General features: G+C 37.5%; 1 protein-coding gene across 2 annotated transcripts; it reads left to right on the top strand.

The window, feature by feature from the left end:
• The first annotated feature begins 309 nt into the window (after nucleotides 1–309).
• Nucleotides 310–17,043, top strand: LOC111584567 (disabled homolog 1-like). Of its 2 annotated transcripts, none has more exons than XM_035940733.2 (10): nucleotides 310–397; nucleotides 546–689; nucleotides 5,372–5,511; nucleotides 8,301–8,399; nucleotides 9,160–9,291; nucleotides 10,857–10,943; nucleotides 11,034–11,081; nucleotides 11,229–11,291; nucleotides 12,651–12,768; nucleotides 15,840–17,043. In XM_035940733.2, the coding sequence occupies exons 2-10, from the start codon at nucleotides 611–613 to the stop codon at nucleotides 16,283–16,285; spliced, it is 1,212 nt and encodes a 403-aa protein (XP_035796626.2). In that variant the 5' UTR covers nucleotides 310–397; nucleotides 546–610; the 3' UTR covers nucleotides 16,286–17,043. The 2 variants fall into 2 exon arrangements, with proteins under 2 accessions (XP_035796626.2, XP_054861036.1); XM_055005061.1 differs by having other exon boundaries at nucleotides 370–398; nucleotides 577–689.
• Nucleotides 17,044–17,174: the final 131 nt, after the last annotated feature.

Genomic DNA, 17,174 nt, shown 5'->3' with positions numbered 1-17,174 from the left:
CCTTTTGTGATTAAAAAATTTTAAAGGGCTTTTCAGCACTTATTTTCTGGTTTCCTTTAACCATCTTTCCTGCAGAGGTTTTCAGTGAGGTTGGAATTTTTGGCAGCGACACACATTTAGTTTGGTTGTTATTTTTAGGAAAAAAAAATACATACCCAAAGCTAGTCCTTGAGGGAAATACATGACCTTAAATTCATCCTTTGAGAGGGAAAGCACCCTTTGCTGTCTGTCCATCCTACTAAAGCCTCTTTGGTCCTCTGCAAGCATTCCCATGTATTATGTCCTCCCAGCGGATGTTAATATATCACCAGTGAGTCTGCAGCCTGACCTTTGCCTGAGACGTTTGGCTTTGAGACGATCTAAGTGCAGGGTCAGAGCCGAGGCAGACTCCCAGCAGGTGAGATGAATCAAATATTCTCTGCTGCTTTTTGAAAAGGAAAAATGCTAATTAATATCAGAACTTTTAATGTCTTTTTTTCTTGCACTATAACTAAACTCTAATCCTTTGATTTTCTCCACCTGCTCAACCGCGTGATCCTTTGCAGCTAACAGGTGACAGCTTCATTTTTTCACGGGATCGCTGGCCCTGAATTTCCAAACAGACGTTGTCATGATGGAGCAAATGGCTGGAAGTTGTCCTGCACCGACCCAAACTTCTGTCAAGACCTGGCTGCCCTCCAGCACAAGAGGTATGAATTCTTGGCTGCTGTTTACTGTCAGAGTTTACTCTCCAAAAAAAAAAACCCGAGTTCAGAATTGTCGTACTAACGTCATTAGGAAAAGTTCCCTCCAAAACAGAGCTAAATCAAGAGGAAGGGCAAAAAATTAAATGTAGGATCCAGTGTCAAACAAGAGACTAAAGATGTGTTCAGATAGACAGCATTATTTCTTATTCTTATTTGCCCTGAATTCACCAATTATTTCGCTTCAGCTTCTTCTGCATGTTTGACATCGACTGTACGGAGAGTCTCGGCAAACACAGAAACTTTTCACCCAAATTGAAACTTTTTCTTCTAAAGTCACCAGTTGCTTCTTTTCCCAATTACATAAAGTTTCAAGAAAAGTGGGGATTTCTTGGGTTGTGCTTCTTGACTTAGACTTTTTTTTTTTAAATGTGTCTCATATGAGTCCACAAACTATATTTTGCTGTATATACACTATAAGTTTAACAGTTAAATAGCTGACAATATTGTCACTTTTTACACCAGAATATTCATTCTGTAAAGTTCCACCGTTTATTTTAACTTCGTGAGGATAAATGATGCTGTATTCCAAATGGAAATACTGGAAATTGTGCTGGTAAAACGCAATGTGTCTGTTCATCCACTCGGGGACAGTAAGTTAATATCTGATGGGAAATTTTGCATTTTCAGGTGAAACTGTTTGTTTTGTTCTTCTTCCTTGTTCCCCCTTCATTCACCACTGGAAGGCGTCCAGCTGTTCCAGTTGTTAGAGAAACACAGTTGATGTCACTTGTTGAGTTGTACAGTCGCGTCTTACTGGAAATGCTTTAAATGACCAACCGCCAGAAGCTTTTGTGTCAGCTGGATAAATGTCTGTTAGTCAGCTGTAAATAGCAGCTCTTTTCAGATGTGCAGGAACAGCAACTTTATCAACAAAGTGATAAACTGTCAGTGCAAATGTGAGTGTACATCTTACATAATCCTTTTTATACACCTCTGACACGTTAACCATTAGCTACTGTGAGCAATGATGGTTTTATGAGAATGTGATCGCTTCATTTTGTAATTCTCTGCCTATAAAACCCAAAGTGCACCTGCAGGAGTCAACTTTTATGATAAAGTACTCAAGTAAGCATTTTAAGAGCAAGTACAGTTCAGAATCTGATGCTGTCTTCTTGCTTAGACTGATTTTTGAGTTTAAAGTTATTTTTATAGACAAGTCTTGCCCCTAGAAATTGTTTGGACAACTAAATAGCAAATTTTACAGTGATGTAGTCTGTTAGCACAATGAGGAAACACTGGACATTTGCAACAGAACAAAGAGGTAGATCAAGAAAATGCCAGTAATTCATTCACAGACAGTGTTTTTTTCTTCTTTTGCCAAAATATTAAATCTTTTTGTACAATATGCAGTCGTCATGAATACAGCATTGTTGGACCTTTTTATGTTGAGGAACTCACAGCGCTTGATTTAAAGATTTAAAGTCCTTGACGTCACTGATTTCATCCCTAAACCTCCTCTCCATGCATCAAAATTACAATAAAAATAACTACAGGGGGAGAAAAAAAACCACTAAAACAATCCCTCTCTGGCGTAAAATGGCTTAAATGTAAACTTTACACCTTTGCTTAGAACGGTGCAGATCTATGATGTGGCTGCCTCTTTCTTCACCCGATCCTCCACTAATTGCTGCAGCTCCAGCACACCAGCTTACCTACGACTCCACTCAAATGCTGTAAATATGCTCAGTCATACATGTTCAAGCTGTAAACCAATTCAGAAGAATAATGATTAGAGATTGAGATTTGTTTCTTATGAAACCCTGTGAGAAATGTGAAGAAATCAGGAGACAGTCTGGACCAGTTGTCAGGAATCCAGAGACGTCTGCTGCCTCAGCCAAGTGAAACTAACGTATTTATACCACCTGATTTTATCGAACACTCATTTTACTCTGCCATAGCTACTCAGCACTGGTATTTTCTCATAGTGTCAGTGGAATATCTGAGGGACTGCTTTGTTTTCTAGTTCATTTTTGGTTTAATGACAACAATTTAGGCTATTTATAAAGTACAACATATCAGACTTTTTCTAAGATAGAATGATAAAATTAATCCCCTATCGCGATGCTGAGAGTCATTTTACATCTACCCAAAAGCACAGTCAGCACAGAAACACACAAAGAAGAAAAACAATAATGTGATCTGTATCAGACCAAAAATTAGAATGTTTCCTTTTCACATGGTCCACGTCTCCACCGAGTTTTTGTGTAATTCAGTCTGTTAGACAGGAAGACAAACCAACTACACTGAAAACATACCTCAGTTGTTGCTCAGTTGTGGGAAAAATAGGAGACTGAACCATTTTTCTGACTTTATTCAAGGTTTGGGAAAGATCTTTCGAGTTCTCTGTACCTGATAAGACATTCATTTGTGCTCAAGATGTTGTCTAAGATAATGAAATAGTGTTGTATTTTCCTGGAAGGCAGAAATCTTTCTATCTGAGGTGTAAACAATGAAGCTAAAGGGAAAATATAAAGAAGTTCAGTGTGATGTTCTCATGGATGAATCAAGGCTTTCATTGCTGTGTATTTTGACAGTTCGGTCCTCTCCAGAGAATATTCAAATTACAGGAAAAGACATTTGTTTGATGGCCACCTGAAAGTAAACACCCAGCTCAACAGGAACTAGGGAGAATGGTGGGAGTTTTGTTCAGGCCAGAGGGGAAATATAATGGTGAGAATTCATGGAGTGATTCAGTCAGTCATCAGATTACAGTAGCAGTATGCTGCCACCTGTTTGGTGCGTTTCTGGTGTCCTCCCCACCTATTAATCACCTATAAAGAAATGATGACAAACAATTGGGTTTTTGTGTACAGTGATAAAAGGCTTGATAGTTTACAGGTATTCACCAAAATGGAGTTACGCCACTTGTTTCCAGGTGAGGCCGAGAACTTTTATATACAGAGGTGATATGTTTGTGATCATTCTTTGTTCGCCTTGTTTCCAGTCATCAGATCCTGGCACCTCGTTTCGCAGGTTTTGAAAGACGGGCTATGATTGGTCGATGATCAACATGTAGTCTGTTGTCCAAGTTAAGGCAAATCTTTATGATTTTATACTCATCTGACTTCACACAATCTTATCAGGTGCTATTTAGTCTGACTATTGTAGTCTGAAGCATTAAAGATCCACCAGGAAGTGAAAGCAGCAACAGCTCCAGGTATCTACACAAGACCTAGGGTCACAAACAGTTTTAATCTTCACTTGCATCCTTTTGTGTTTGAATCACTTTTATCCCCACTTGTATTTTGGTGTAAGTCAAAATTCACACTCTACCTGTCTGCTGTGAATAAGACAGTGGTAAAATCATAATCTAGGACAGAAAAACACTATCATGAAAACAAAACCGTCTTCCTCTTATAGGGCCGCATGACGACGTATTCATCCGCTCTGCTCGCCAACTAGTTTCATGTAACCAGTTCCGACAAAACTACAAAACACTGTAGGTCGAGGATGTCATAAACCGATGCCCCCTTGTGTCTTGTTTAATAAAGCACCTCAAAAAAGAAATATTGACCATTTTGCTCTATACTATTTTAAAAATTGGTATGCTTTTTATTTTTGTAAATGCAGCTGTTTTTAATTTGACTAATACCTTCATATATTCAAAATTTTCAAAGTTTCTGTATTTATATCGTATGAATGTGATTTACTGTTTTAATTTTTGTTTTAATACCGTTCAGTTTTCCTATAAAATACATTCGTCATGTTCAGCCAGGTTGACACAAGGAGTTTGTCACATGATTCAAAAAGTAACAATTGTAAATAAGATGGTTCAATATAGTTAAAACATCTTTATGGTACTCACATCTCTAACTTGCCTGTCTCACATACAATGTACTTTTTGTAGCTATATTTTTATTCATCTATTACTTTTTTGCATATGTATAGTTATTTGGAAGATAAAAGAATCTTCAAAAAAGCATAAATGATTTATATGAAGAAGCTTTTGACAATAAAGTACGCAAATAAAACCAAAAAAACCCTGCATGTTTATGGTAATGGCCATCTGCCCTGATCCACATCTGAGGACCTTTTTCAGATTTTCAATGGATGTTTAGCTTGTTACTGTACAACGCTACCTTGCTGTGTGCTGGATTGTCTAACACAGGCTTGCATTTGTGCTCACCCTTAAACTAAACAGTGACTGAAAGCCAGTAAACTGCTGCATGATGCTAGTGAAGCTGTTTAAGAGGCGACCTTTGCTACAATAACACATACTAACATTTCCATAATCACTGAATTACCATCATTCCAGGAAATGAGATGAAACATTGACTAAGAATCAGTGATACACTCGTTTTGCAGTTTGCTTACACACACAGAAAACATACATAAACACACACATGCTTGTGCTGACGAGTCATTTAGAAACATGTACACAAATATTTACTCGTATTAACACACAAAAGACACTACAGGCTGTGCAAATACAGACACACAAACAAAGGCATAACAATAAAAGTTGTGCAAACATATTTAAAGCCTAAAAAACTAAACTGTGCTTTAATTAAATTATGGTATTATTAAGACAAACTAATCAACCCAAATATACACACATTTCCTTGCTGTCACACAGATTTATCCTCATAGTTTGACCCTGTATCTCCTTTCGTTGTGTTTCCCAGGAGCTATCATAGCGCCCAGTTACATCACATCCCGTTTCCATGGAGACGGGGTTCGCTACAAGGCCAAGCTGATCGGGATGGACACGGTGCCGGACGTCCAGGGGGAGAAGATGTGCTATGAGTCCATGATGAAACTGAAGGTAGTCTGTCTTCCACCGCCAAAATAAACTTATCTCAGTCTACTTTTAATTAAAGCAGATTCATTTTCTGTGAAACTGATCTCAGCGTTCATTTGACCCAAGAGAAAATTAAAAATCAACGCCAGACGTCTGATATCAAATGACAAGTGGAATTCAGATTTGTCATCAGTCGAGTTTATTGCTTGAAGTAGCTCATTTTCCGAGGTCAATATTACGTTCCAACTATCACAGTGAAATGCTGTGTTATCACAAGCAGTCAGAAGTCATTCACAAGCTCGCCCCTCCGTAAAACATACCCAGCCAAGTCTTTTATTTTACTCTAAATGGGAGCATAATTTATCAAATGAACACCATTCCTTACTGAAGGAGATTTGAAATTAGCATTTGAGACCATAAATTTTTCAGCAAAGTGTTTACTGAAGGAAAAAAAAATCATGTACAACAAATTTTTTCATAGACTTCTATTTGGTTTGTTTTGGCAGCTAGTGATGTCGCCCCCTGCTGGTTGGTAGGAAGAATGCAGTACATTGTCTGTTTACATAGTCTGTAAATAAATATCATCATGCCAGTGTCGTTAATGTTAACAATAGCAAACCTTTATTTATCCATTTGGGAGTTCTATAACTTGATTGTAACAACTTACTGGATCAAGTTGGAGCAGGTTTGGACCAATTGGCACTGACGGCAGATAAAATACTACAGTGTATGATGCTGAAAGATTCCAGTCTTATGTCTTAGATCCAGTTTCTGCTGGTTGTAGTTTGTCACTAAGCATTCTCTTCACTCTCTCCTCTTGTGGCCGTTTAATTGCAAATTGCTCTTTATAAACTATGCATGTAAAAAGTTGCTGGTTGCCCAACCATGTTTTCTGGTAAAAGAACATGTGAAACTAGCATTCTTGCAGGATGACAGAGCTCGTTATTAACTTACAGATGTTCAGTGTTGTCAGAAGTTATGCTCCTTCAAGACTGTCAAACACTATAAATCAGTGAAAGCTGATGGAAAAAATATTTATGTGTGGTTGGTCAGTCTTTGTATGTTTCAGCTGGTCTTCAGAGTTAAAGCTTTGTTCTTAAACATAAATAAATTACACAAACAGCAGATAAGCAGCTGCCAGCTTGGAGTATTTCAATAAAAAATGAGAAAAAATGATGAGATAATACCAGCAATAGCCAAAAGTGACCCTTGTTGCACACTGACTGCTTCCATCAAAACGTTTACCTGAATCACTGCTACTTTTCCCTGGAATTGGAGCTATGATGAACAATTTGGTTCCTGCAGTTCAAAATGCACTTGTGGGAAAATTCCTTCAGTGGAAAATCGACTCCAAATACTTCTGACATCCTGCTGACTCCTGACATGTCAGTGTGACTTCAGAGCCTCTAATCTCACAGGACTTTTCCTATTCCACTGAGATTTTGTTATCTAGGAATTTGAAACAGCTTTAAGTGGAGACAAATTAAAAAGACAAACGGGTGAAAAATCATCATCAGCATCATCCACAGGGGTTGAAGACTTCTCAGAGGGAGGTCCGCCATGTCATTGAAAGAATCAGAATTGGAGTTTTTTAAGCCTTGTGTCGTCCTGCGGGTCAAAATTGAAATGTGGGGGAAAAAATGTATTTTCACAGTGAAACTTTTGAAATCTTTGAACATTTTTTGGTGGGAAAGAAAGAAATGTTAAAAACGTTTCTTTAAGAACATTCACAAAAAAAAATACCAAAATCCAACGAATTTCGCTGGATTTTGGTTGATTTTTACATGAATGTTCTTAAAGAAAATATTAGAAGTTTTACTGATATATGTAATCACTTTAGATATTTTTAGGATTTTTTAAAAAAGATTTTTGTACTCATTTTTTGAAAATATTTACAAGAATTTTCTTGCCAAATTTGGGGGATTTTTTTTTTTCAAATAAAACTTTTACAGGAAAATTTTAAGGAATCATTGGAATTTTCTTCCTGAAGGTTTTGCAAATTTTCTGAAATTTGGGGAATTTTTGCTGAATTTTTGGAATTTTTTTTAGACAAGGAAACAATATTTTTTGGTGCCTGTAAATGAGGACAACAGGAGGGTTAAACATTGAACAACATCAGCATGAATTCATGCCCACTGTAAGTGTTTCTTTGTGTAAATATTCAACATATTGGGGCTTTGATCAGTCTTGTATATGTCAGGAGTATTTATTGGAAACTGAATAAACAGTAACATGATAGCTACCTTAAACAACACCACACAGTTAGAGCAGCTGTCAGTTTTAAAATGAAGGAATACAGTAAAGATTAGGTGTCAGACTGCATTGGTCCTCTTGCCAGGACAAAACAACATGGCAACAGCTAAAGATAAAGAAAAGCCTTGTTGAAAGTCATATTCACATGAAGTACAGTAACAAGTCTTCAGTCTGTATTAAGCTACAGTTATGCTGTCTACAGACACTGTAGTAACACGTGAGAGATACAGGATGATAGACTGTGTCACTGGTGATCATCTGTTCCATCAAACGCTACAGGAAAAAGATTGAAAAATGTGACCGAAATGCTCATAACTTGTCATCAGTATAACAATAATTGCAATTTTACATATGGCTGCTTTGTCTCACCTCACAGTGAACTCTGCTCTTCTGACTCTGCTCCTATTTTAAACCCATCAGATGTTTTCATCCCATCTGGTCCCGCAAGAGCTGCTTTGACATATTTCAGCTGCTTCCTAGAATGAAACGGCTTTAGTTTCATGTTCGCTTCATATTTCTGTGTGTGTGTGTGTGTGTGTGTGTGTGTGTGTGTGGTGAAGGGCTTGGAGGAAGCAGCTAGGAAACAGGGGAAACACAAGCAGAGAGTTTGGCTGAAAATTTCCTACGGCGGCTTGAAAATAGTGGATGAGAAGACTGGGGTGAGTCTCAGCTTCCTCTGTCCTCATTGTGTTGTCCTGAAGTTGTAGCGCCTCCCTCACGTGGTCAGTAACCCTCTAAAGTTTCTGATCATTGTGTGTAAACACAACAACCACTGTGGTTTATCAGTAAACACTTTCCTGCCTGGATCAGCGCCAGAGAGTGTCATGTTCTTTTTCATTTATCCAGAATTGGCCAGTTCTTAGGATTGGCTTTGGGAGGTGAAACTGATATTCCTACACTGTGCTGAGCTGGTTTAGTCCACTAATGTAATATAATATAATGCAAATAACATCGTGTAATTCAAGGTGTTTTTCTTCTAATAAAACTCTGTGAAACTTTTTCTGAAAGTGCTGGTGAACTGAATGAGGAAGCAGTGCTCCCCATATGACATTAAAGCAGCACTTTTTGTGGAAGTTGGTGTTTAAAGGTTTGGTTTCACATCTTTCTCTGTTTCGGCCATGTTTCCGATTCAGCTGCTAGGTGTAGTAACGTAGGAATACTCTCAAACTGCAGATTTTTACTTTCACTGAACACTTCTGTGTTCTCCTGTCACATCCAACAAGTTCCAGTTATGCAATTTCATCCAAATAGACATTTGTAGGATTTATAATCAACTTCAAGACTCAATAATCATAGTGATGAAGGACAAAAGACACAAAACCACAATCTACAGAAAAGAATTGCTCTATCTCCATGTGATAGTTAGATATGGTGTGACATTATTTAAAGCTAAAATTCTCCTCATTCTACCATTTTCAGGCTGTTGTTCACAACCACGAGAAGAGTAAGATCAGTTATTTGACAAAAGATGAGTCCGACCCCAGAGCGCTGGCCTACATCTACCAGTATACAGACGCCTGCATGCTCTTCTACATCAAGATGGCCTACCTGGTAACAACACGCACTGCTTGAGGAGAAACACATCGGTGGTCTGTGTCTTAATAACATATGAGTGGTGCTCTCAGTTAGTATTAGTAATGATTAATTGGCCATATTTCACATTATTTTCCCGTATTTATCTTTTATGAACACTACATGATGTAGTGGTGAAACGAAAGGTTTATTTATGCAACAACAATAACTCTTCCAGCACCTGTAATTTGTTTGTTTGTGTTTAAACAACATAAATATAAAATTTATTTTAAAAATGTATCATAATAATAAAAGCTAATCAATGGCAATATATTAAAACACTGTTGTAATGATATAAAATATGTCTTCATAGGAGGGCTTATAAGCATATACTGTGTAAATCAACACTGGAGCATTCATAAATGCTAAATAGGAGCACAACATTTCTGAAAATATACAGTTTTATGTTAACTAAAAATGCATTACCATATTTTGCTTAGTATTTGCAGTGTCCTCCTTGTGCAAGTCACTGTAACTCTGAAACTGTTTTTTTTTTCTGTTTGTTTGTTTTTTACTTTGTTAACATGTCCGTATAATGGTTTTGATATGTATAAGACACAGCATGGGCAAAAAAATAAGCAGTTAACAAAACAGTTAAAGCAATAAAGGGGTTTACTGTAGTCCTTTAGATCACAGGAATACGTTCTTTTTATGAGTGTCAAAGATGAGAATGCAAATATAGGGGGAACCTTTGCTACTGGTTGAGTAGATTGTCAGTCATCCTGGTCATAGTAATTGCAGGAGCTTCAGTAGAAATCAACCTAAAAGAGAAGTCCAGTTGATTTCTACAGAGGCTTTACTACTGAGATGAACTGTACATAAATTATTAAACTTTAAGTCTCACTACTATCAGTTGTTTTATATTGCTATTCATAAACACAATACTTAAAGTGAACAGCTATCACACATGCAAACAACTACAACAATTACCTTCCACTTCCTTCACATAATTTGGGCAATTAGAAGCCAGCTAAAGATAAAATGACAAGAACAATAATCCAGGACAAATTATAATAATAACAACATTGGGAACATCCCACCCTTCCTCCTGTACTCTGCTCTGTACGAGGTGAGTTCACAGCATTATGGCACTTGTTTTTTTAACATTACATGGAGTCAATTGCGTGACTGCCTTAGACAAAACAAAACTGCACACATTTCCTGTAATTACATCCTATAGTTTGTATTGGGCTTTCATATTTTCTCAAAGCTAATACCTGTGGAGAGGAGAGTCGGTGCAGATCTGCTGTGGCAGGAAACGTTTATAAAACTTCTGTTTATTTCCAGCAGTAATGACAAGCCATGATGTGCTGAACAACCACCATGTTTAGTGGTTGTGTACATTTATAACCTCAGTATTTAGCTACTGGACGGAACACAAGCTGTAAAGTCAGAGAGGGAACAAGTCCAGTCTCTCCGTGTTCAGCTTAAACATGGAGAGTAGAGCTGAAAGATTCTTACAGTAAAATAAGTCTCATGTCATTGTGTCGCTCTGCACTGAATGTGTTTCATGCTCAGTGTGATGTTTTATTTGTGTCTATCAGGCAGCTCCGGTCCTGATTGACATCATGGAGATTTGCCAGAGTGCAGACCAGGAGACGCCACAGGAACCTGTAGAGACACCAAAACAAGTCAGAGAAACCTTCACAAGTCTTTGTCAGTAGGGTTTTGGTTTGTTTGCTTGTTTATTTATTACCTGCCTAATCTGTTTCTTTTTACAGAATATTCCCTTGCTGGTTATAAATGAGAGTTTAGCCGCTCCTGCTGAGGTAATGAAAGAAGAACAAAGAAGCTCAGTTTTAGTCGGAAATGTTGAAGAAATCTTTAGAAAACTTGCTTTGCTGAGGATCATCATTGTACATGTTGTTCTTTTTTTGATGAACAGTGGAAGTCATGTGTTACCTGTTATGTTTAAGGAACTGGATCCTGAGAATGTGTTCAGTCCACGACCAGAAACTCCACCAGAGCCATCAAACCAGGTAGAACAAAATATATATTCATCGTGTTTATGCCTCACAGAACCGTGAGGGAATAATTCTAGAACTATGGTCCGACTGGGAATTTAACCACCAATCCATAGCGCTATAGTTACGACAACAAGAAAATAGATTAAAGAGAGAAGTGACACTAGTGCTCACTGAAGGGAATAATGATCAGGGAGGGCAAAATAATTACAGTCAAAAAGCTGCCATGAAAAAATACAGGTATCCTGACATTTGAGGTAAGTTTTGAAAAGTAAAATACCTGTGTTTTAGTCGCCTAGAGACAGTAAGTAACACCAGTGAAAGAGAAGAAGAAAAAACATTAATTGGCATTTCAGAATTTCAGGAAATAAGTATTGACTGATCGATTTCTTTATTTTTGTGTCGTGCACACTAGCGTGCCCAACCCTCATGGGACACCAATATACTAGCACTGCAGCAAAACATTCAAAACGTACATTATTCTGCTGCTCAGTTCAAAAACTAAATATGTTGCCTTCTATCCCAAATTGTTCATGGTCATCCAACCAACAGACATCAGCATAAACAGAGGACATCTTACTGAAAAGCACCTCCCTTACACTACCATTCAAAATGCAGAAATGTCCTTATTTTTGACATAAAGGCAGTTTTTTTCAATGAAGATAACATTAAATTAATCAGAAATACAGACTAGACATTGTTAATGTGATAAATGACTATTCTAGCTGGAAACTACTGATTTTTAATGGAATATCTCCATAGGGGTACAGAGGAACATTTCCAGCAACCATCACTCCTGTGTTCTAATGCTACATTGTGTTAACTAATGGTGTTGAAAGGCTAATTGATGGTTAGAAAACCCTTGTGCAGTTATGTTAGCACATGAGTAAAAATGTGAGTTTTCATGGAAAACATGAAATTGCCTGGGTGACCCCAAACTTTTGAACGACAGTGTATATCTGTGTGTACAGGACAGTAAAACATAAAATAAACCTTATTCTCAACTTCACCTAAATTACACAGCAAACAAAGTCTGTCCTTCTCTGGAGTAGCATTAAACCTCCCAGTTTCCACGGCTAAGTAGTACTGTTTTTATTTTATTAACATGAAGTGAAACTCATGAAGATAAAAGAAGTTCGTCTTCTAAGATCATGAACAATGAGAATAAATTTGACTGACAGTATTTGTATTTAAGTTAGATTTGCATTTATTGTTTGTACGTATTTAAAATTTGTCATTCATGCTGTTATTCAGTCAGTTGCAATGGGAGCACAGTGATGAAGCTCCTGCTCTAAGAACAGTCCAACACCTTACTACTGGTTAAATTGTAGATTAAAAATTGAAATGTATCCTCTTGTTTTTCTCTATCTCTAGACCTCCTCCACGAATGAGCTGATGGAAGTGTTTGCTCCCCCGATGAAGGAGCCGATGGCCCCCACCCAGATGTTGGGGCCTCTGGCATCCCCAGAGGTGTCACAGGCCAGCGAACCAGGTTAGTGCTAACACTGGACAAAGACAATGCATGGCTTATGTTGTTTTTTTTATGCTAAGCCAAGTCAAGCAGGTTGTCTTCCTAAAACAGCTGATTTGGTGGAACAACGCATGATCCAGTTTAGTTCACTTTACTGCAATTAAAACAAATGCCTTACTGAGTTCACAGTGCAGCAGGACAGAAATGACAACATTTAATGCAACTTACTCATTACAAAATCACAACATACATAAAAACACAAAGGATGAGATGAAAACTTTGTGCCTTAAGGAACAAGAGGTTTACAAATCAGAAGTCAATGACATGAATATCATAAAGATGCAGAAATAAAATGCAATATTGTCATAAAAAAACAAAAACTTACCTTCAAGTGCCAAAGCTGACCTTGAAAGATTTAAGCTGATGAGTTTTAAACAGCTCAGATTTAAACCAGAGTTTGCTAAATAGCCCCTCCAAAGAACATTTACTTCAAGCTGTTAGGTGAAAACAGTATTTTGTTGAGCTAGTTGGGACACAACCTAAGTGGAAGTGACGCCTGTTAGTCAAATCTCAAAGCAGAACACAGCTTTGCTTTCTTGCTTGGTTTCTCCGACCTTGCCTTTTTTATTTTGCTTAAATACATTCCTGAATGTTGTGCATTTCCAATCTTCTTTGTGTCATTTTGCAATAAATTGTGATAAACTGCAGTATACAGCAAATGTTCAGAACAAATCTTAAATATTGTGAATGAAGAAGAGGGTAGTTTTTTTTTTAAGGTAGCATTTATTTTGAGTGATTTTTAAATGATAGATGCTGGTTTGAGAGTGTTTTCAACTTGATTAAACAGTGATTTGCAAGACTGGACACAAAAAAAATGGAGCTGTAGCTCAGAGTTCATCTGTTTGTTTGTCTTTCATGCAAATCAATATCTTTAAAAACGTCGGAGCATCAGCAGCTTGACCACACCCACAACACTGGATTACTCACTATTTTACATTGAACCCTTTATTCTCACGTTTCATCACTGTTATACAACATTATTAGGCCAAAGAAGGTATGGTGACTACTCTGAAAAACACTAGAATACGTCTTGATCAATTGAAACTATCAGCAACAATAATTCATATAGAAGCCTGATTCCACGTCTGCTCTGGAAATGGCCTCTGATGTTTTACAATATACTATTTTCCCAGGAGGTAAAAATGTTCATATGTTCCCATGATCACTCTGTGTAAGTTGCTGACCTTTTTAATACATATTCTGGTCACAAAACCAAACAATAATTCCCATGATGCTGCTGAAAAAGAGTGAAGTTCCAGCCATGTTTTGATATTTTACATAATAAGTGAAAGAGTCAGTGACTATGAGTGCCTCACAGCAGTCGTTCCCTGACCTCAGTCATGTGGTTTTGGAACTTTATTATGCGAAAGGATTTTTGGTCTCACTTCGTAATGTTCAAACAGTACAACACACTGTAACTGTCATACATGACAATAACGAGGGCAAACAGCAAGGGTACGGCATAAATAACCAACACCTAAAAGCAGTTTCTTTAGAAAAATTTAGAAGACAAAAAAAGATGAGAATAGGGCTTCTGTCTTTGATGAACCATAACCACATATTAATAATGGAAAAAATGTGTCAAAAACACTGAAAAAATATTAGCATGAGCACGAGTTGCAACTAATGTCTGTATATAGTTACTAATTAGTCATTGTTTTTTCAGTGATTCATTTTTACTATTTTAAATGTCAGTAAAAAAAAAAATCAAAAACACACTTTCAGCTTCTGCTAAGAATCTAATCATCACTTCCTTCAGATTTCTTTTATTCATTTATTGTCGTTTCTTGCCAAGAATGAGATTTAACCAATCTGACTGTTATATCTTTTCATAAAACATGAACCAATCATCAACCACATATCAGCACCTCGAAAGGCATTTGACTCACTGTGTAATTTATATTTCATCTGAAGGCAATTCAATGTAAAATGTGAAAACAGCATGTTGGAGTGCTGCAGGGAGTTTTGTGCTGGAACATTTCCTGTGCAATAAGGAGTGACCTGATGGAGTTTTGTGGTCACTCTAAAGTTAACACACCGCTAATACACCGAAAGCAGACTGTGAATAAATAGGACCAAGCAGAAAACTACAAGAAAACTGAAAATGGAAAGTTTAGTTAAAGATCTGGACTGCGCATTAAGGCAGCCCTGCTTGGCTTCTTTGGTAAATAATCTATTTTAATGGCGCTGTTCCCAACACTACTGTGCAAGGAGGCTGTTTGTTCTAGTCTTATCACCAAAGATGATTAGGATTTATTTAAAGACAAGCAAACAAGCCAAAGCGCTATTTTTCTTCCATACAGCAGAATGTTAACGAGGTGCAGTCAGACCATTCTCCAGCACTGTGGAGACAGATCTGACTATATTAGAGGAGCTGACAACTAGCTAACTAACTCCAGGAAATGTTGCAGCAACTTTCTAAATGACCAAACAATTAACAGACTAATTGTTTTGGTTTGGTTTTGTGGCAAATACAGCTACTGGCAAAAATTTTAGGCACTAAAACAAAAAATGAGAATACGTTCCAATGCAATGCCTTGATTAGTTTTTCATTTATCTTTTAACTTCAAAGGAAAAACTTAAATAAATACTTTAGTGGCCACCCTGTTTTTAAAAAAATAGCTTTTAAAACCAATTCTTCTTGGTACACTTTTCCAGTTTTTCACAGCCCTGTCTTCTTTAAATTATGTTTCTGTACAACTCAACTGTTTTCTCAATTTAAAGAAACACATTTTCTGGCCGATTATGTCTGTTAGTTGTTAGTCTGTTAAACAGCAAGAGAAGACTGAAAATAAACAGTGAGTAAAAAGGAAACATAAGTCTAAGAATTATGTTCCCATATGGGATGTTAAGCCAAGTCTCCTGGACTTTGAGGCTTTTTCAAAGTATATTTTAACGCAAAATCATGTTTCTTTCAAAGACGTAATAGAGGATGCCATTTTTCGGGCAACAAGGTGCTTCAAAGTTGGATCATTTTTTGTAGTTTCAGATATAAAGACTCATTTTATTTCATTTATCTTCTTTTCTCTCAGAGTCTCCACAGCCGATGCTCTCCACCTCTCAGATTCTCTCCATTTTCCAAACACAGCCAGTAGGGGGCTCTCCATTCGCCTCCCCCCAATACTCCCCCACCACTATGCCCTGGGCCCAGCAGGGGCCTCTGGGAAACCAGTGGGCCCAACCATATCCTGGCAGTATGTCAGCATGGGCACCACCAGGCGTCACAGCGCCCCCTGCAGGAAGCCAAGCTCAGACTCACAGTGTGGTGACCCCTCAGCCAAGGGTCATGATGGGAGGGAACACAGCGGGTTGCCCCACTACACCCTCCCCCCTTCATGGGCACCCCGTCCCTGTAAACTCCCTCCACACTCCTGCTGGAACTACAGGCGCTCCGCAGGCAGTGTCCCCCACCTCCAACAAACCCTCCGATGGAGGCTTTTTTGACTGGGATGTGCTCAAAATGGATGTGAATGTCTGAATTTATGCATTTTTTTTTTCTGTATTTCATTCAGCTGTGGTTCATCCTGTAAATGTGTTTCTAACAAGCTTGTAATTTCATTTACGGCCACTAAAAATTTGTGATTCTGATTCTCTGGAAGGTCACAAATAATTTTAATCACTAGAAAATAGAACCAGACACCTGTAGTGCAGTTCCCAAGTAACACATGTAACGCTACTATACTTTAGTACTGCATGAGGTAAAAACGGCAGCAGTGAGGTTCAACTTGCACTCCTGTCAACAACAAACAGATGCAGTAAATAGCTGCTCATTGACAATTTAATTTCAGATGTTTTGAATTTGCATGAATCCAGACATTCATTCTTAATTACACAGTCAGATATTTATGCTGCTTTCGAAGGAAATAAAAACATTTATTGTCTTATTAAAGTGGAAAATATATGGATTTGATCATTTTACCATAAAATACATCTACAGTTTATTATTATTACTTTATAACTGTATAGTAGTAATAACATTAATAAAAACAGCTGAAAATAATTATATTTCATTTCTCCTGATCACTTGCACTTAAAGAGTTTGCTCATTTTTTTTGTTCCGTCACAGTTACTCTTTGAAATGACTTTTCCTCTCCTTACTTGGTTCCTGCATATTATTATATTCGACTATATTGAATCAACTACAGTTTGTACTATTTTCTAAAGGCTGGCTCAAATGCTGTATTGTGTTTTACCAGAGTTTTCTTGATCTAAATAAAGGTTCAAAATGAAAAATCCTGAAGCCCCATCCATCCATCCATCCATTATCTATACACCGCTTAATCCTCACTAGGGTTGCGGGGGGGGGCTGGAGTCTATCCCAGCTGACTCGGGCGAAGGCAGGGGACACCCTAGACAGGTCGCCAGTC

This window comes from Amphiprion ocellaris, chromosome 2 (assembly GCF_022539595.1).
Source record: "Amphiprion ocellaris isolate individual 3 ecotype Okinawa chromosome 2, ASM2253959v1, whole genome shotgun sequence".
Taxonomy (NCBI): Eukaryota; Metazoa; Chordata; class Actinopteri; family Pomacentridae; genus Amphiprion; species Amphiprion ocellaris.
The sequence above is the reverse complement of the archived record's forward strand: the minus strand, read 5'-3'. Positions and strand labels throughout refer to the sequence as shown.

Bases quoted from the DNA above. Each gene is read 5' to 3' on its own strand.
- LOC111584567 (XM_035940733.2), top strand. From the start codon at position 611: ATGATGGAGCAAATGGCTGGAAGTTGTCCTGCACCGACCCAAACTTCT. The intron at 9,292-10,856 runs GTAACAACACGC...TGTGTCTATCAG, and splicing joins ACATCAAGATGGCCTACCTG to GCAGCTCCGGTCCTGATTGA. The intron at 12,769-15,839 runs GTTAGTGCTAAC...CTTTTCTCTCAG, and splicing joins GTCACAGGCCAGCGAACCAG to AGTCTCCACAGCCGATGCTC.